At 38.8% G+C, this 21,155-nt stretch overlaps 1 protein-coding gene across 2 annotated transcripts in view; it reads left to right on the top strand.

Annotated features, from left to right (window-relative positions):
• Positions 1–1,278: 1,278 nt before the first annotated feature.
• The window catches only part of NR1H4 (nuclear receptor subfamily 1 group H member 4), a 71,056-nt gene continuing 51,179 nt past the window's right edge, over positions 1,279–21,155 (top strand). For both annotated transcript variants that reach the window (XM_046646539.1, XM_046646538.1), the window contains exons 1-3: positions 1,279–1,402; positions 17,016–17,159; positions 17,813–17,947. In XM_046646539.1, coding sequence (XP_046502495.1) covers positions 17,869–17,947 — 79 coding nt within the window. In that variant the 5' untranslated portion in view covers positions 1,279–1,402; positions 17,016–17,159; positions 17,813–17,868. The remainder of the gene's footprint in view (positions 1,403–17,015; positions 17,160–17,812; positions 17,948–21,155) is intronic.

Raw genomic sequence — 21,155 nt, 5'->3', positions numbered from 1 at the left:
TGAGAGAAATTAAGGGACAATGAGAGAAATAAGGGATGAGATAACTTTGATGGGCAGAGTGGAGACAGATGAGGAATAGAATTGGCTTCAGGGATAACTCAGCATTTGTGATGGGCCTTGAAACCAGGTGGCTTAAAGGAAGGTGATTCAGGTAAAAGGAATAGCTTGTGCAAAGGCATGGAGGCTGGAGAGCTTGTCACAGGCGGGCAAAAAGTTGGGGCCTCTGAAGATTCAGAATGTGAGAAAATTCTAGAAAGATAGATTAGGGCTAGATTGTCGGGGGATCAAAGAGATTCTAAATGTCAGGCCATAGCATTTTGTTTATTTTTTAGGCACTAGGGACCCACCGGGGATTTTCGATTAAGAGAGCATCTAGCAAGGTGCTGGGTATGTATTGTGGAGACAATCAATCAATATTTGCTCAATTGATAAAGGAAAGAAATAATAATGGCTAAAATTTATTGGGTGCTTGCTATATGCCAGACACTTTTCTAACCCCTTACACATTTTTAACTACTCATGTGATTCTCATCACAGCACATAAGATAGTTACTCTATCTCCATCTTACAGATGAGGAGACTAACTCAGAGAGGGTAAGTGTCTCGCCAAGGTTGTGACAAATGAGTAGGTGTCTGAAAAGAGCCCACGCTTCACAGTGCTATGCAATTTGGAAAATAGAAAAAGAAAAGGGGAGAAGAGAAAAGAGTTATGAGGTCAGTGTTGTTCTTCAAAAAGGAAGGTGTGGTAGGCCCAAATTAGCAGAGGAACAGGGTGAGTTGGAAATAAGAGACATTCCGAGGATAGAATCCATACGAATCTGTTATTATTGATATAGGAGGCTTGGGGGACAGTAGGGTCGAGAAGGCTCAGAGGTTCTAACTTCAGTCCCTGGAAGGTGGTGGAACTATTAAAGGAGATTGGAGAAAGGGAGGGAAGATGACAGTTCAGTTTTAGACCATGTGAACAGAAATCTGGATACTCAGAACCCTAAAAAGCAGCCTGAGGAGAAGTGTTTTAAAAGGCGAGATTCAGGGGTCCTTGGCTTGTCACATTCCCTTCTCTGGGGCTCTGTGAGTTGTCCTGGGAATTTCGAGGCTCTCCCAAGGTTCCTTTCTATGTTTATATCATTTAGCAGGGAAAGGATTGTTAATGACTAATCTGTGTCCATGAGGCACGGAGCCAAGGAGGAGATGCTGCTGCTGGGCCAGAAGGCCGCCAGTGATCACCCACGGCTTTTGCTAGAACTCCCTCCTCCTCCTGGCCTCACTGTCTCCTGGACTCACCCCAATGCAAAATTGGATTCTGAGCATTTGTAGCAAATCGCTGTGATTTGGAGAGGAAGACTGGGCTCAGAATCCTCCCAGGGCCTTCAAAGTTCATCTCTGCCCTAAGACAATCCAGGTGAGTACGTAATTCCCCTGGGAGTGGGGTATCTCTAGGTAATAGAGGGGAGATTGTCGTTTGAAGTTTCTCTTTAGTATCAGAAAGTTTGGTGGATGAATGAATTCTAAGTTAGTAGAGTTTGATGTAAAATCCTGAAAACTAAAAAGAAAAGAAAGAAACTTAAAAACAAACAGAAGCAGAAGTTAACGGGTCTAACCTTGCCTTACTGAAAACCAAGTTGCTTACCTTATTGAAAAATTATTTAGGACTATCTTTTTAACATCGTGGTTACCCAGGAGAATCACAGGAGACAGTGAGTTTCAGAAATGTCTCTGTTCTGATTCCACAGAAATTTTGACTTGTATAATGTGCTATATTTTGGTGATTTTTCATATCTTGATGTGAGTTTGGGAATATTGCTAACGTCAGATGTCTTGGGATCTAGCAATAGGACAATTCTACACTTACTTGAAATGTAAGTGTTTCCTAGGAAAAGAGCAGGTTTAAAATTTTAGCTTTCTCTTCTGACTTTGGCTGTAAACTCTTCTATTGGTTTCCATTTCTCATATGAATATCAGATAGAAACATCTTAAAAAGATGGAAAATCTTGGGAAAAACTTTATTATCACAATTGTCCAAGGTCCAAATCTACAGATAAGGCATCTCCTTGTCTGCTTACTGCCATAGTGAATTAGGCATCTATGAGGGGAGCCGGATCATTTTTCTTAATTGAGTTTTTATTTAGAAGGGAGGTGGGGTGCAAGTAACTCACGTAGGTTCTTTGAGAAACTCACCTGAGCTTTAAAGAAATCTGATGTTGCCGCTGGTGCTGGCTTAGACTACCTCAGCAGTATCGACAAGAGGGATAGAGAAAGATGTTGGAGGAGGCATCACTGGTTTCTAGCTACGATTTTATAAAACGATAGACACCTTCATCTTGGAGTCCCCCCACCGCCACCCAAATTAGGGACCTGTGCCATCTGCACCATGGACTTTTCTGTTTTGCTGAGCATGTTGCAATACGGCTGATGCAACTCAGAGTTAGTTGATAAAGTCCTGGCCGAGGATGACGCTCTCTTGTCCTGAGACACTTCCTCAGGATTTGCAGCATTGTCTTCCCTCACTCACCTTTGCTCTCTCCCCACAGTTAGACAGAGAAAGTCATGTAATCCTTGTCCTTCCTCTTATTTCCATCCCTCCAGAATCTGGCTAAATTATAATGGAACACCCAATAGTTGTGAGGTCCCGAGTACTTCGTAAGGAAAAGAAGTGTGTGTGCGCTTGAGTGTGTGATGGAGCTAACTTTGATTGAATGTCTCCTAACATGTCACAGCTGTTACCTAAATTGCCTGCTTCCTTCTCACAATAACCCTGCTTAGAAGTTTTTCTTGTACTCATTTTACAGAGAAGGAAACTGAGGCTCAAAGAGAACAAGAAACCTGTCCACAGTTATATGGTTAGGAAGTACAGGACCTGAATATAAGGGCAGATATCTTTCTGACTCCAAAGTCCTTTCCTGCTACCCTGATATTGTTGGATGCTGGGAAAACTTGAAGTCTAGAATGATAGGAGGGCAGGCAGACCAGCCGGCAAACATTTCGGCTTGATGGGGTGATTTGTTAAACCCCAGCACAATTGTGAATATTCCTAAAACCTCGTAGGGCATTTTCTAATGATTGCACCTTGAGCAGGGGAAGTGCAAAATTTTCAGCGCCATTTGCTTTAATGCAGAGGTCAGCCTAGAAGAGTTGATTGGAGACTTCGGTTATCAGCATCTTAGTTAAAGGCACCATGAAACCATCATAGTGCTATGATGAAGGATATCCCAGAGAAGCTCAGAACTGCTGTGGTTCACAGAGGCTGTAGGTTATGAATGCCATGAGAACGCATATCGCCATGTGGTGTATTTTCAAATGCTCACATTGTCATGTTGTCATTGTACATTTGTCATCAGGTGGGGGACTAAAGGAAAGAATGAAGGTGTGTGTTCTTTTCTTGATAGGGAGTGTTCTCCCTTCATTGTGCTCACGGTCTCATTTTCCTCAAATCTTAGCAACATAGATCATGAAAGGGCTAAAAGAAATAGGAACAATTTTCTTCTTTCCAGGTGTTTCTTTTTGCTCCTATATTTTCTACCGGTGGAGATGTAACTACAAGGTATCACTCTATGAGTGTCTTGATCATCCAGCTACACGGGGAGGAAAAAGTTGTCATTATACAAACGTATCCACCCTCCTCTCTTCTCTCTCACCTTCCTCTAGACTCTGAATCTCAGGCCATGTTTGGCTTCAAGAGGCTGGGAATCTTTTGAGACTGTATTAAAAAATATGTGCATTTTACAAAGGATTTTTAGAGCAGTGAAACTAATCTGTATGATATTACAATGGCGGATACATGTCATTATACATTTGAGAAAACCCATAGAATGCAAAACACCAACAGTGAACCCTGATGTAAACTATAGATTTTGAGTGATGATGTGTCAATGTGGGTTCATCAATTGTCACCGATGTACCACTCTAATGGATGTGGATACTGGGGGAGGAAGTGCATTTATAAGGACAGGGGTAAACTGTCTGTACTTTCCATTCAATTTGGCTGTGAACCTAAAACTGTTCTAAAAAGATAAAGTTTATGAACTAAAAAAAAAAACTGTGCATTTTATGTGTTTTTTCTAGAGAGAGGTTGTAATTTGTCATCGAAACTAAAAAACGCTGCACAATTCTAAAAATGTTAAAACAACAACCCTATCTCCCAGAGAATCTAAATGTACCTGTTTACAGCATCCAACTCTGTAATTGGCAAAATGGAGGATGGGGAACGTTATCCTAGGGAATTGACATACCTCAATGCTTTCATCTCAAGAAAAGTTACAACATTATTACTAAGTCTCTTTATAACTAAAATGTCTTTTGACTTCCCCCAAACCTATTCTCCTCTACTTCCCTCTTTCCATATTAATACTTATAAAACCATCTCAATCTTTTCAACCACTGCCTAATATTTGATACTATAGATTGAGCATAGTGTATTTAGCCATTCCACTCTTGGTGGTCATTTAGATGGTTTCTACCTTTTCACCATTGGAAGTAATGCTACAATGAACATCCTTGTGCACATCTACAATGATCTTCCAGGGAAGATACCTAAGAATTAGAATTGCATTTTATTTTAACATACACTGCTGAAGAGACCTCCAAAATGGCTAAAAGCTATGCCCTCACTCGCAGTGTATGAGAATACACACTTCCATACACTTATTCCAACTTTTAATATTATCAAACAAAAATTTTTGCACTCTGATAGGTGGAAATGGTATCTTGTTATATTAATTTGCATTTTTCTACTTATTAATTTGTTTCAGATGTTTTGTGTGTTTATTGGCCGCTTGTATTTCCCTCTTGGTGTATTTCCTCTTTATATCCTTTGCCAATTTCTCCCTTGGATTGTTTATCCTTTCTGTTTTTATTTATAGGAATTATTTATATATTGTTTGTACTAATTTTTTGGCTGCTATAAACAGTTTCTCCAAGTTTGTTTCATATATTTAGCTTTGTTTATGGTGTCTTGATTTCTGTCTTCTTGATTTAAATGTAGTCAAATTTATTCTTTTCCTATTTATTTCATGTTTAATAAGTCTTTCTCAATCCCTAAATTCATAAAGATCATAAATGTATTTTCCTATATTTTCTCTTCATAATTTCATAATTTTTAGTCTTTAATCCACCTGAGACTTATTTTCAAGAATGATGCAAGATAGGAATCTTTGTTTTTTTCCTCCCAAAGGATTACCCAATTTTCCTGACTCTATTTCTTGAATAGGCCATCCTTCTTCCACTGATTTGAGCTAAATCCACTAGCTATAGCATAGAGAACTATTTACATCTGCTCAGAACACAACGTGCTATTTTCCCTTCCTATAGCCATCCCCACTGCATGCCACTTGTCTAGTCTAATGCCTGTTCCTTCAAGATCAAATTCAAGAATCAGCCCTCCACCTTAAGGAGGATTCCCCTCATTCTCCTCCTCACTTCTCTGCTTAAAACCACCAATGACTTCCATTTAGAATAAAATCCAAACTCTTACCATAGTCAACAGGCCATCTGAGAGCTGCCTACTCTCAGACCTCCCCTACAATCCTCCTTTCCTTACTCATCTCCAGCCTCACTGGCCTTTTGCTGTTCTTCCAGCACTCCAAACCCAGGCCCTTAGTGCTTGTTGGCCACTCTGCCTGGACTTATTTCCCCTTTGCATGTCTTACTCCTTATCTTTCACATCTCAGCTTAAATGCCCACTCTTCAGAGAGCTCACCCTCTTCAGAATAGTGTCCAACCACATCACTCTATCCCTTCTTTATTTATTTATTTATTTATTTATTTATTTGAGGAAGATTAGCCCTGAGCTAACTGCTGCCAATCCTCCTCCTTTTTTTTGCTGAGGAAAGCTGGTCCTGAGCTAACATCCGTGCCCATCTTCCTCTACTTTATATGTGGGATGCCTGCCACCACATGGCTTGCCAAGCGGTGCCATGTCCGCACCTGGTCTCCAAACCCACGAACCCCGGGCTGCTGAAGCGGAACGTGCGCACTTAACTGCTGCGCCACCGGGCCAGCCCCTCCTTTATTTTCTTATTATCACCATTGGAAATTTCATTATTTGTTTATTTGCATATTATCCATCTTTCCCACTAGACTGTAAGCTCCATTGAGACAGGGATTTTTTCCCCCTTGTCTCACCCATCGCTCTATTTCCAAGACCTAGATCAAAGCCTGATACATAGTGGAGAACTAATGAATGCTGAGTGAATGAATGTCCTTGCTTGTGCTTACTGCTGTCATAGCAATCCCCACACTATTTTAATTGGGTTTTCTTTGCCGAACTTTTCCACTAAACTTCTTGAAGGAGCATGATTTTTTTTTTCTTTATATGTCCAGTGCCTGACACAAAGTCAATAAACATACATTGACCAAATAAATGAGTGAATGAATTCGTTTGGCGTTGACATTGGAAGTTGAAATTAAGGCGTCATTTTTAAAGAGTAAATATAATACTTTAAGAAAATGTTCACTTTCTTTAGACACCAGTAAGATGATAGCCAACATGCCATATTGATTATTTGGGGGATTGTATCAGTTATCTAACACTATGTAACAAGCCACCCCAAAACTTAATGGCTTAAAAAGATAATGATTTATTATTTCTTATAATCTATGGGTTGGCTAGTGGGTTCTTCTGCTGGTTTTACGTGGGCTCAGTTATGCAATTGATTTGAACTGGATCATCAACTAGGTCTCATTTCTCTGCCTGAGGCCTTGATGCTGGCTGTTGGCTGGGATATTTGGAATGCCCAAATCTCTTTCTCCAATGCTATTTCAGTCCTGCCTCTTCATGGCATGGTGGTCTCAAGACAGCATTCTAACAGAGAAAAGACAAATACTGCATGAATTCACTCATATGTGGAAAATAACAAATACATGGATAAAGAGAACAGATTAGTGGTAACAAGAGGGGAAGCTGGTTGGAGTGTGGGCGAAAGGGGTAAAGGGACACAAATGTATAGTAATGGGCACAAATTAGACTACTGATGGTGACCACGATGAAGTCTTTATTCAGAAATTGATAAATAATAATATAAACTCCAAATTACACAATGTTGTAAACCATTATGATCTCACTAAAATTACTGGGAGGGGAGGAGAGAGCATTCTAAATGGTGAAAGCAGAAGTCATAAGATCACTTGAGACCTAACCTCAGAAGGAGAACAATTCTATTGGTCAAAGCAAATCATAATAACAGCTCATTCAAGGGATGAAGAAATAGACTTCACTTATCAATGGGATTGAAATGGCAAAGTCAGTTTTTGATTCAAAAACTCTCACTAAAGCAATTGCTTAAACACATCGTGGATTTCTAATAAGTATTTTTGGGACTCACTCCATGCCTGAAAACCTACATCCATGATTTTTTGCGACAGACATTTCTACTTTGGACATGTCAAGCTACCGTGGAATAATGCTGTGGGAAAAGGCCCTTGACATTCTTAGATGCTCTTTTACCTAGATGCTTGTGTCTACTAGGTGCCTCCTTAAGTTTCTTGAGCCCTTAGCAAAGGATCTTACAGCCACATTCATGATTTGATATTTACTCTGGGGCCATTTCTTCCTTTGAGAGTCTTCTGCCAGATGGAGGGGCCCAAAATGCAAAACAGTCTTGTTTTTCAACCCAATGCATTCTGGATCCTTCATATTTACTCTAAATTCTGACTGCAAAATGAACAGCTCCTTCCTTAACTCATCTCTCTCTTCATGTACCTTTTTATGCACAGCTAAAACTAAAAACACCAACTGACACATTCACCATAGTACCTGGAAATCTCCTTAATTAGATCCATAAGTTTGTTAGGAAACTTTTTATCTTACTAGTTACCACAGGTGACAGTTTTGCCAATTCAAAACATGACCCATTCCTTTTCCAGCTTCCTATAGTAATTTCCTCACTGCTCTTCCAATTTCCACTAACAGTCTCCTCACGGCCCTTCCAGCCCCTCCCCACTTCCCAGTCCCAAAGCTAAGGCCGTATGTTTTAGCCTTTTTTTTGTTTTTTAACAGCATCCTCCTTTTAGGTACCAGTTTCTATATCAGTTATTTATTTCTTTGTAGCCAACTACCCTGAAGCTTACTGACTTAAAAGAGTAATGATACATTAATTTTTATATTTCTATGAGTCAGCTGAGTAGTTCCTCTGCTGGTTTTTCCTGGGCTCACTCACGTGGCTCATTCAGATGGAAGACCAATTGGAATGAAAGGTCCAAGATGACCTTATTCGTATGTCTGGAGTCTCGGTGTGGCTGGAAGATGGGACAATTGGGACACCTGGACTTCTCTCTCCATGAGGTTTTATATCTGGGGCATCTAAAAATAGTGTGGCATTTCAGGGCAGCATTCCTAGAGGGGGAAAAACAGAAGCTGCAAGGTCTCTTAAGGCCTGGCTCAGAAACCCCGCAACATAACTTCTATCACATTCTATTGGTCAAGGAAGTCACCAGACCAGCTCAAAAAAAAAAAAAAAAAAAAAAAAATTCAAGGGCTGGGGAAATAGACTTCGTCTATTGATGGGTAGTGGCAAACTCACATTGCAAAAGGTAGAATGGAAGATGTTATGGTGGTCATTTTCGCTAATAACAAATAATTTACATAAATAATAGTCATAAAATTTCAGAGGATCCAATGAACTATTTGAAAAAAAGATGACAGATCAGTCATGAAGAAAGCATAAAAAAACAAATTCTTGATCATTTTGACTAAAGCATATAGTGGATAAAAAGATAAAACTTTCCTGACTATGAATAACGAACACTGAGAAGACTAAAAACTATTTCTAGTGGTTCTAAAGTAAGAGAAATTAGCAAAGAGAGATCTGGGAGGATTCTTGAAATTATTTCCTGAGGTGATCAATTCATGTATGAAATGGTTCCCATGAGGAGACATGCTTAAGAGATTTCCAGCAAGAAAGGATACAGTTTACTAATTAGGACTACATTGTGGGGAAGCAGCCTTAGCTGTCAGGTTTTGTATGTGATTAAAAAAAAAATATTCTTCTTCAGCTCTTATGTGTATTGTTCTTGTGCATCTCTATTTATTAATGATCCTATGGCCCAAAAAGACAGATCCTAAAGGTGGTTATCTAATAAGATATATTATTCATTCCTTCACTTATGTATTTAGTTAGTTTATTCATCCCCCCATTTATTCATTCAATCAACAGGTATTTATTGTATATGTAATATGTGCCCAGCAGTGTGCTAGGCCCTGTAGATCCAGTATAAGCTCTCCTGGAGCTGATGGGCCAATGGGGAACACAGACAACCAAATCATCACAAAAACAAAGGTAGAATTACAACTGTGATAAGCGCTACAAAGAAGAGGTACCCAGTACTATGAAAGTCCACTGGAGATTAGTGCTAGTCAAGGAGGTTGAGAAGCAGGGTTGGGACTACACTGAGACAAGTGAGACACTTAGGGTGCAAAATTTAGGGAGTACTCACTCTGAGTTCACAGCCCTAGAAGACTCGACTCCAAGTGTTTCTTTTATATCTACTTGGAAATAAAGGTCAACTCCTGTTTGGGACCCATTGTGCAGCCTCCAGAGCACAGAAGCACAAAAAGCTGTAGAGCTCTGGTTAGCTAAAGTGTTTTTGGTGCACCACACCTGAAGGAAGTACCTTTAAATGGAGACTTTAGAAACAGCAAAAGAAGTCTGAGAAGAAACAAAATGATGCAACGGCAAACCCCGTACAGGCTTATTTCATTAATTTGTGCATATGAAATGGCTAATGTTGAATTCAAGCCTTAGGCAGAAGTGACCTTGCAGAACTTCCAACTCACCCTCAGTCTCAGCGGGAGAGCTGCATGAGAGAGAGTGCATGTAGAGTTAGATGTTTTTACATCCCCACTCTGCTTCTTACTAGTGGCGTGAGCTTGGAAATGTGGCTTAATCTCTTTGAGCCTCAGTTTTCTCATCTATACAGTGTGTATATTAATACCTACTTGGCCTATCATAGATTAAGTGATGTAACACTGCCACATATAGGCATTCATAAAATAATAGTTATTATTTTAATCTCCCAAGAAAAGTAATAGTTACTATGATAATAACAAAGATGGTTCGGTTCTTATAGGGCACCGCTGTCAGAATAATGTGGTCATAATGGCCATATTGGTTTGAGGCCATGTTGCCTGGCCTGTGGTCAGTACTGGCCATGCATGGCCCTTCAAATCTCTCTAGACTTTGGGAAGGATCTATTTAAGTTAAATATGTATTTTTGCCTTGGAAATAATCACTTCAGTTTGAGTGCTTCTCAGAAGATCAAATGTGTGGAAAGACAAAACGTTGTTTCCTCTGGAGTTCCTTTCTCTTTTCCTTAAGAATATTCTTCCAGCTTTTGGCTGAATTCAGGGCTTCCATTGGGCATGAAAGGATTATGGCTAGAACAAGTTCACTTTTTTCCTGCCCTTTAAGAATGGATTACGCAGATATCCAACAAAATGGATGCTTTACCATCAACAGCTGGGTTCATCTGAGAAAAACATCACCAAGGATGGTGTTTTTGGGTGTGAAGAGTTCATAAGGAACCAGCACATGTAACCATTTCTGCCTTCATCTTCTGAGAGCTGAGATTCTTCTAAATCAGAGTCAAAGCTATTTAATTGGATCAGGGTCTTTCCAAGGTCTCCATTTGCAAATGGTTTACGTTAAATCAGAGAAGCTCCATACACCATGAACTTCCTGTGACACAGTATCTAAACAAGTAAAAAGTGATAACCAGAAAGTGGCAGTCCAAATGACCAGTCACTGTGTGTCTTATCACATTAAAAACAAACAGCGCATACCATTTCTGGAATTATTTCTGGGTCCTTAAATTAGGACTTAGGTTACAATATCATACAAATAAACATAAAGTAAAATAAACATTTTGTCTCTGCTTCCACCAATACCCAAGGTTTAAACTTGCTATCATCAGGCTTCTTCCTCTCCTTCTTTCTCCTTTATGTATGCTGTTCTCAAGCCCCTTCCTTTCCGTCTCTACACATACAGTTACAGATATACATATCTGAACAGCTCACTTCAGCAACAAATTTCCGGAATTTTTCTCCTTTTACTGCTTACCCTCCCCGTCCCACCTTCTCATTAAAGTAATCTTCTTGAGCACAGATTTCATTGTGCCACTCAACATTTCTAATAGCATCTCATTGACAGTTACAATTCCCAGACATTTTATGGGAAGGAATTACTTTTTCTTCAAAGCCTTAAAAATGTTTATATGTGTGAGTTTAAGAGTGTGTAAGAAGGAAAGCATGCCTATATGAACTGGCTTATCTTTAAAGATGAGGAAGCTTTTCACATACGTATATAATTTCATTCAATCTTTTTCATTATGAAATATTTCCAACATGCAAAAAATTAAGTAATATAATCAACTCCCTTGTATTTACCTCCAGCTTAAGAAGGAGAGCATTACAGATGCTGTGAAAATTACCTATGTACCCACTCAGTCACTCTGCACCACTATTCTGAACGTGGCTTCCACACTTCCATTCATGTCCCTATAGGTCAGAGCAGGAGTCACAAGCTTTTATTTCTATAAAGGCCAAATAGTGAACATTTTAGGCTTTGCTGACCGTGTGGGCTGTGTCCCAACTACTTAACTCTGCCATTGTTGAGTGAAAATAGCCATAGACAATATGTAAAAAAAAGGGCAAATACAGCCCTTGGCAGGCTGAATTTGGCCCCTGAGTCATAGTTTCCTGGAGGAGGAAAGAGAGGAAGATAAGGAGGAAGATAAATGACAGAAGAAGCCTCCATGGAGAGGTTGAGACCCACATGGGAAAAAATCTATAAAACTGAGACATAAGAGCACATTTGAATAAATGGAGACATACCTTGTCCCTGAAAGGCAAAATTGAATGTTACAAAGATGTAGATCTTCCGACTTAAAAATATAGGTTTGTGGCCATCTCAACTCCCAAAGAAACTTTTTTTAAAGAATATGATACAAGATGTGATAGTTTATCATAGAGAACAAGTAAGTGAGAATATTTTAAGAAATTTTGAAAAAGAATGAACAATAATAGGAAGGGATGATATTGGTACAAATTGTAACTGTATTATCAATGGAAAGCTAAAGTGAGTCTGAAGCATAGAAACTTCATAGATCAACGTGGAAAGGAAAAAGTGTTCAATGAGCAATTCTGAGAAAAATTCACCCTGCACCATAAACTGAAAATAAAAGGCAATATGAGGAAGCTTTAAAAGATCAAATATATTCAACTACATACAGTGCAAAATTTTCTGGGTAAAGATAATTAAGAGGCAAATGAAAATGTTTGCAGCAAATATAACAGAATGCTAATACATTCAAGATACAAAGAACTAAGTCAATGAAAAAGATGAACACTTCCATAGAAAAAAAGGTAAAGGCCATAAACAGAAAATGGAAAGAAACTATCACAGATAGGCAATAAAAATGTGAAAAAATTTTTTCAATTTCACTAGTAATCAGAGAAATGCAATTTAATACAGCGAGATAGGATTTGTCACCTGGCAAATTAGAAAAGATTGTTTAAAGTAAGAGTAGGTAGTGCGAAAGAAGGTGGGGTGAACAAGGCACTCTTATCCACTGCTGGTGGTGGTGTAAATTGAAAAAACAAAGGTAGGAAACACAACTTGACATTTTTTAAATGCTTTTCTGTATTGTCTGAGTTTTCTGCAATGACCCTTTTATTTTAAAAGTACTTTTATTTAAAAAATGAATTCTGACAACTTTTCAGGGAAACAGTGCATGAAAGCAGGGAAATTTGTATGCAAATTCAGCTATTTTTCTTTATCTGCTCCGATTCCAAATGAATCCTTTGTGTACTCACACATACGTGAATTCATCTGAATAGAAATGAGGGCTTCCTCTTATCTGCGCTTTCATTACTAACTTCAGAGAATTCTTAGAATTCTGTCTGCAGTTTCTCAAAGTTCATTATTTAAACAGAGCCTTTAACTGTGTTTCTAAGGAGGTACTCTTCCTCTAGTGCATGTGGCAGTTGCTGCCAATGCTGGCTGCCAATCTGGCTGTGTCTGTTCCCCGACGATGCTTTCCTGCTTTCTCATCTGAAGGTTCTCTTGCACAATAGACCATTTTCTCTACTTGTGCTCTTTGGCACAGAGGAGAACGATCCACCCTATTTGTAGAGAAAGTCTCACTGGCAAGGTGTAGTTTTGATCAAATGGACACTAATAATAACTAATAAACTCAATCCAGGAAATTTTTTATTTAAACATTTAAAATCTTAAAGTCACTAGAAATTTTTTTAAAAATTCAAATTCTTATGCATATTTTAGTTGCAGAAAAGTATGATAGGATGATCAATAATAGACATTCAAGCATAAAAATATCTCATTAGGATAAAACTTTGCACTGAAGTGGAATGAAATACAAACTCAAAGAAGAACAGCAATGATAAAAAATATTTCCAAATGTTAAAGAACGTCTTCTTGTATTTCTTAGAAGGATGAAGGAGGATGTTAAGTTGCTGTGATATTTAAATTTAATTGAGTGTATTTAAAAGCAATGTAACAATATATAAAGATGTCAATTTTTACAATATGTCAGAAATTGCATTTTTTGAGACTATTTCATTTTTTAGTGAAAATATTTAGATGTCAACCCAAAAATCTGTTGAGGGAACATATTGTTTTTTGAACTTCTTGTAGAGAGTAAATGAGCAAAACTGTTCAAAGGTCACTAGTGTAGAGAATACCCATTGCTTATTCTCAACCTATAAATTGACTCTTTATAAAGAAGGGAGGATTTGAAGGGGAAAAAAAAGTCTCCAGAGCTAACATCTGGGGTCTTCTGGGAGTTAGGCTTCCCATTGCAATCCTTTCCCCAACAAGGGAGTAAAGAGTATTAGAGAAAGGAATACACAGAAGTATCCTTAATTAAAAAAATAATGTATGTGGAAACACTAGCCAAATGCTTGGGATATAGTAGATGCTTATTAAATGACAAGTCAAGTAAGACTGACGTTGTCAATCCCAGGCAGGAGCTGTTAAGAGGTAAAGAGGATCCTGCTGTTACGAGATGTTTATAATTAAGTGGATTTACACCCCCAAGGTAATCATTACATTGATTCATACTTTACCTATAATTTGCCTTGATTTTTTTGTGTCTTCTGTTATCTGTTTGCAGAGGGCTAGATAGTAAATGTTTTTGGCTTTGTGGCCCATGTAGTGTGTGTTGCAACTATTCAGCTCTGCCAGTATAGGGAAAAAGAAGCCATAGCTGTTCCATAAGCAAGTGGGTACGGCTGTGTGCCGACAAAACTTTATATATGACCATTTAAATTTGAATTTCATATACTTTTCACATGTTATGAACTGCCCTTCTTTTGATTTTTTCCACTCATTTGAAAATGTAAAACCGTTCTTAGCTTCAAGCCTGTACAAAAACAGGCAGTGGGCCAGCTTTGTCTGGCAGACGATAGTTTTCCAAACCCCAGTTTAAGGTATAGTGTTTAAGGGCTCTCTTTGCTAAGAATAGGCATAGTATCTGGAAGGATACACAAGGAACCAGCCATTGTAATTACATTTTGGTGAGAGAAATTGGTGACAGAGCCAGAAGGAAGACTTATTTTTCAGTGTATTGTTTGAATTGCTTACCATGAGCTTATGTTACGATTTTAAAAATTAAAGAGTTTTTTTTTCTTTAAGCCCCTTCAGGAATCATAAACCCAACAAACCTGATTTGAGCAGATTCTGCTACCTGTCTGGATTCTGGAGGGCTCTGTTGTTAGCTAATCAGGGACACCCACATAGTGGGTCTCCGGCTAAGGGTAACCCAAATAATATAGAATTAGGGGAATTGGATTTTCATTTGGGTGAGAGAGCGATAAATTATCCTTTGTGCCAACGGGAGAATGAAATCCTTATCCTGTGCCATTTCTCCAAAAAGAGCATGTCAAAATGTCAGGGAATTTGGCCAAACTAAGCAGGAAAAACAATTAATAGAGATCATTTAACCGAGCCAACATTTCTCGAGGGCCTATTGTGTGCCAGGCACTTGAATTGAAGATGCCAAATTTATATGAACATATAGAGGAAAATACACTATCAGAATCCAAAATGAAGATGAATGTACCTGGAAAATATTAGAGAGCCATAATGTGCTACAGAAGTATGAGGGAGCTTGATGACAGTGATTGAGGGTTAAAAAAGACAAGTATAAGAAAAAGTTAACACAGAGGGAAGCCTGAAGTAGGGGCCACAGAGCTGAAATCTGTTTTTTTAAGACCAGAGCAAATGGGTCTTAAATTACAGAGTATAAGTTTGGATTGAATATTAGGAAAAACTCCTGACTCTGCACATTGTGGGTTCCTGAAAATTATTATTATGGGAAACTGTGGAATTTCCTATTCCAAAGATAGGAGAAACTCTATCTAGAACCATAGGTGCCTGAATTTTGGAGGCCTTTTCAACTCATTTATGATATGATATACAGAAACAAATACAGAATTATTACACATAATTCATATACATTAATATGTACACATTGAATATTTACATATGCAATTCATATATACATATTGAAAGTTGAATTTCCCCTAGTCCTCAATTAACTTGTGAATATGAATGAGGTCACATTAATAGCGACAACTCAACTTTTACTGGCTTATTCCTCAGGACCTCCAGCTTCCCTTCACAGCCTGTCCCCCACCCTAGTGTTTCAGGAGTGCCTTGGGGCTCTTCATATTTGTTCATAATAAAGTCTGTTCCTGCCACTTCTTTCACTACTTTTTGTGTCCATGGGGGAGAGCAGTGCCCAACCAGTGGTCACAGTTCCTCTGCTGGGCACTTCTCCAGGGTTATGGTGATACCTGGGGTGCTGCTGCTGTTTCACAATTGCCCCAGAAAGGCCCTGAGTCCTCTTAGGATCAAAGTTCCACTGTGATATGCGCAGAGTTGTTTGAAGGTGAGGGTGGAGTTGAAATAAGCTTTCTCCTACTCGTTGTCTTCTGTTGGAAGGGTCTACCTTATACTTCAATGTTTCCAGACATCATTTTTATTTCTAACCCTTTCCCTTCTCACTTCAGGGTATCAGAAAGGCCTCTTGGATCTGGTACAGGTTGGTCAAACATTGTGCCACATTGAGAATGACACATTCCTCTAATGACTGAGGCTTTGCTTTGGGGTGAAGGTCATGGTTCTTCGCTCTCTCTGTCTTTAGAGTGGGTTTTCTCCCAGCAAGCCCCTTGGCTTACTGGACAGTAGTCTTTGGTAGGGTCATGCTGTTGTTTTCCCACACAGACCCAGATATGTCTGCATTCCCACAGGGCACACAGTTTATATCCTTTCACAGGAGACTCTCTTTCTTGCTTCTTTGACCACTCCCTCTCTGATGTCTTCTCATCAATTCAGATGAGGCCTGGTAATATGTCCATCTTTAAATATTGCCCTTGAAATTACATCCTCTTTCAACTACTTTCCTATCTCTTGACAACTTTTCAAACCCAAACCATTTACTAGAGTATCCTGATCTTTGCCTTTATCAACAGCTTTCATGACAATATGTAATCATCTGTATATTTGTGTGATTATATTTTAGCATCTCTATTCCTAATTAAGCTTGATATCATGGATCATGGATGCTTTTTTTTCTTTCATCATTTTATCTCCAGACCAGGTACAGAGCTTAGTGCAGAAGAAGTTCTCACTAAATGTTTGTTGAAAGCATGAACACATGAATGAATGCAGCAGACGTAGTCTAGCGGACTACTTTACCAGCAGGCAAATGTATGTGAAACTCACTTCTTCCTGAGCTAGAGCATTTTGCTAAGTGAAAAAGGAAGAAATATAGATGGAAATAGTAGAGAAGTTCTAATGAAATGAATATTTGTTCAGCAAAAACTCTATATTCTCCTCCTGAGTAGTAAATATAAGTAGTTATTTATTTGTAAACAAAATGATTTCTTGGTGGAAACAGGATAAAAAAGGTTTGAAAATCATCTTTAGAAAACAGCCTTGGAGAAGAGGTTCTGATAGCACATCTTTTGATTATTTGACCTTTCAAATTACTTCTTCAAGGAGGTAGAAGACATCCTAGAAGACAGGAAAGAGAGGAGGAAGGAAGAGAAGAAGACCTAGAGATATAGCTAACGTGAACATTGCTTCTCCGGATTCTTGGATTCATTCTGGACATCTCCTCAGGATGAAACTTCAGGCATTTTGGTGAGATTTACTAACATTTTTCTTTTTTTACCAGAGCTTCTTTTTATCCCAGATAAATACATGACCATGGTAGACCATGAGAGTGAAAATGCAAGCCTCTGAAATTTTTCCCTAAAAGATAAAAATAAAGATCTTGGGAGAAAACTTCCTGAATTTTTGATCTACTGACATCATGCCTATTCAACTCAAGAAAATTCCAGCAGGAAGTGGTCTTAAATCACTTTTGTGTCTTTGCAAAGACCTGTTCAACTTTAAATTAAAGTTTAAGATAATAAATCATGGATTCATCCTATTTTGAATCGAGGCCTTTATATTTGTTTATGTTTTTTCTATATGAAAAAGGAATGAAGACATAACCAAAATGTCACCATGTCTTGCTCAAATCTCCTAAGTGCTGAAATTTAAATGAAAACAAGTGGTGTTTTCTCAGATAAATTAGAGAGTATCTCTTCTGAAAGCATGTATCTTGGACATTTGTAGTACAAAGGAGGGTAAAACTGATAAATATTGAAAACAGATACATACAGAAAGGCTATGGCAAAATGTCTACAAAGGGAGTCATTTACACTTACGTAAATTAGCTTTCTCTCTCCCACCCTCTCTCTCTCAACCATCCCCCCCCCCAACTCTCTATTTATTTATTTCTCTTTCAGGGTTTTTTTTTGAAGACCACTATCACGAAGGCACGTTCTCAAATAGAAAAGTTTGGATGGGATCAAAAATGAATCTCATTGAACACTCCCACTTACCTGCTACGGATGAATTTCCTCTTTCTGACAACTTATTTGGTAAGTTGTCAAGTTCATTTGAATATAGGTAAAAAGAAACTGTAATTTGGAAATACGTGAGAAAAAAAATCCTAGATGATGAGTCTAGGAGAGAGTCCAGAAAATGTTCTTGTTCCTTCTAAGTACTCAGTAAACGTTAGCCACTATGCAAGGTTAGAGGTAGGTCGGACCTTGGATTCATTGAACCTAATGGTCTTCTTTTTTATAGATGAGGACTGCAAGACTCAGAGAGCTTTGTGACTTGTCCAAGGCCATGAGGCTAGATAATTAACAGAGCTGAGAGTAGAAATGGGTTCCTGCTGTAGGGCTAATTCTAATATTATTATAGCATGCACTAAAGTATGAAATGATGATTCTTGTGGTTTAATATTATACCTATTAAAGGCTGAAGTTACTTAGGTTACAGCTGTGCAGTAGGTCTCGTTTTTACCATCCTTCCAGTGCTGGGGGACATATGGCACTGCGTCAGGATTAGTCACTTAAGCTTGATTGAGGACAAATTGTACTACATTGTTTTCAGTAGATCTGTAACTAGATGATACCATAAAATGATATATTGCTCCACTTTATGCATTTATAAAAAAAACCTCACTATAATTTAGAGCATCAGCAAAGAGTCAGCGGGGGCAATATTTTGGGTGGGGTAGGGAGGCTTTCTGCCACTCTTAAAATAATTCCCTTCTCCCTAATGGCCCTGCTGGGAGGCTTGGGTGCTCCCAGTTTTTCGCTGTACATTAACATACAGCCCACGGTAGACTACGATAGTAAAAATACAAACATTGAAATTCCACAAAATTCAATGTGTTAAGACATGATCCCCTATTTGGTTTCAGACATCCCTGGAGATATTAATTAGTAGCTTAGGCTATTCTCAACCAGTCCTTAGCACCTTAGTGAGTATGGTTTATCAGGTCATTTTTTGTATTATATGCCTATTTGCATGTCTACCTGACCTCATACAGTATAAGAGCATTTAAGGAAAGGAAACATTTTATTAATGCTAGTATGCACTTGATAAGTAAGAATCAAGTAACAAATAATAGATGGGAAAGAGAAAATAGGTTTAGAGGAAAAAAGAGATGTTTATCAGTAACTCTCAGAGAGACCAAAGGCAGCAGTAATTATTTACGAAATGCCAGTTCTTGGACATACTTGCTGCATCTTTTCTTCCAGTTGGCTTTTCTTCATCCTGTGGATGCAGTCAAGGGCAGTAGGATGTCTACCTCCATGTCCAGACACTTGACCATTTACTTCTGGCCTACACTGCTATGGGTCCTTAATATAATCTGTGTATAGATATTTTTCTAATTTTTTCTCTATGAATCAGCACTCACAGGATAATTAGGACTGTAGGTACATATCATAGACTAAGGAAAATTCCACTTAAGATTATTTTTTCACATAAAAACTCCATTTTCTGCTCTGAAATTTTACGATTGTGTGTTAAGATCTCCAAGCAAGCACATCAGGTTGAAGGTTGATCTCAGCAGCCATGAGGTGAAAAAGATGTGAGTAATAGAGAAAAAGTTGTGAAGGTACTGTTAAGTTAGAGACATCTGAAAATGATTGCTAAGGATGCCCTGTAAATCCTGTTTTCAGTGTTGCTTTTCCCTCATCTCTCCTTTGCTGGATCACATTCTTATCCAATGTCTTAACACTTCATTTAAGGTTTCTTGAGTGAGGCATCTTAGTTTCTTCTAGAGAGGGCTGTGGACCCCTCACTCTTAAAAGCTTTGCTTAAGGTGAAGGGGAAGCATGTCCACCCATATAAATGGTTGCCTTGAAAGGCAGAGTGTGAAGCAAGGACTTGTGTGCAGGCAGTTTATGCTAGAAGTGATCTCAGGGAACAGAAGTGAAGGGTTGGGGTGGTAAGAGAGGGAAGGAGGGAAAATCAACATGAGATGAGTTACGAAGAGCTCTGCTATGGGCAAAGGGAGCTTGATCCCAGTGGCAGTAGCATAGAGAATTGTCCATTGAGGCACCAGGGACTAGGGCAGTTATCAACTGGCCTCTGACTCCCATTAGTTGAGGGTCGCCTCTGGGGGCACTAAGTCCCCTGCACTTCTGGGCTGTGCTTTTGCTACTCCCAGTGGAATCAGGCCAAGTGGCCTCCTGTGGTACTGCAGAAGTTCTGGGCAGAAAGCAAAAAGATGTGAGGCATGCTCTTGAAATGACAGGCTGTCAACATGAGGTGAGTCGGAGCTTGCATATGATCATTTGCAACAGCTACAGCTGAAATGAGAGGTGGGCCCAAGGATGTGACTGTCACCAGAGGGATCTGCCACATGCTATAAATGTGATTTCTCCCCAACATCAATCAGAATATTCAAAGGAAGGCTAAGATTTGTTGGGGGGATGGTGCAGATTTATTCTATAGCTGTTTTCCTAAGCTGATCCTTGCAGAAAAGAAGGAAAGAAGCTTGGACAGAATGGAATTATAGAGACAGGGCTGGCGTCACCTCTATGAGGTCCTTTAATTTATTCTGGTGCCACACACGTCTAACAAATCCAGATGAGAATCTAGCTCATCGGCAACTCAGTCCACAAGCAGCACACAGAACGGAAGGACACGGTGACCTAACAGAGATAAATCTCCTTTCCTTTGGGAGATCCTGCAAGCCAGGAGACTTGGTCAAAGATTAATTTAGTGGCTTAAGAAAGGCTTTTCTGATGAATGAAGAAGGCAGGGTCTTTGTGCAATTAGTGCATAATAAAAGGTAATAATGACAAAGTCCACAGCTTCCCACTGTTTGACGTAGTGAATAGGGTAGGAGGTGGCATGTTAATGAAAATCTATGTATTCTTGTAGCAAACTGTGGTTTAAGAACTCAAAAAAAAAAATCACAGAATTTAAAAAACTAAGTAAATAGAAGAACATTCTTATAATAGCACAGAATAAGCATCAAAAGGTACAGTCTTATGCTCCCGTATTGAATATTCCCACTGGGTCCTGGTTCACTTAGCTCCACGATACTGGGAAAAGGCACTGAATGTGAGTGGAAATAAGCAATGAAATTGAAAGAAAGGGAGTCTCTGGGGCAATTGAGACTCTCTGAACTTCAGTTTTCTTCCCTATAAAATGGGGATAATAATGACACTCACTCCACAACTTGTAGGGAGGATTGAATGACTGTGTGGGAAAGTGTTCTGTAAACTTCAAGGCTTCATAAAACAGTATAATTAATCCAGGGTTTGAAATGTAGTTGTT

The sequence above is a fragment of the Equus quagga genome, chromosome 19 (genome assembly GCF_021613505.1).
Source record: "Equus quagga isolate Etosha38 chromosome 19, UCLA_HA_Equagga_1.0, whole genome shotgun sequence".
In the NCBI taxonomy this organism is placed as follows: domain Eukaryota; kingdom Metazoa; phylum Chordata; class Mammalia; order Perissodactyla; family Equidae; genus Equus; species Equus quagga.
The sequence above is the reverse complement of the archived record's forward strand: the minus strand, read 5'-3'. Positions and strand labels throughout refer to the sequence as shown.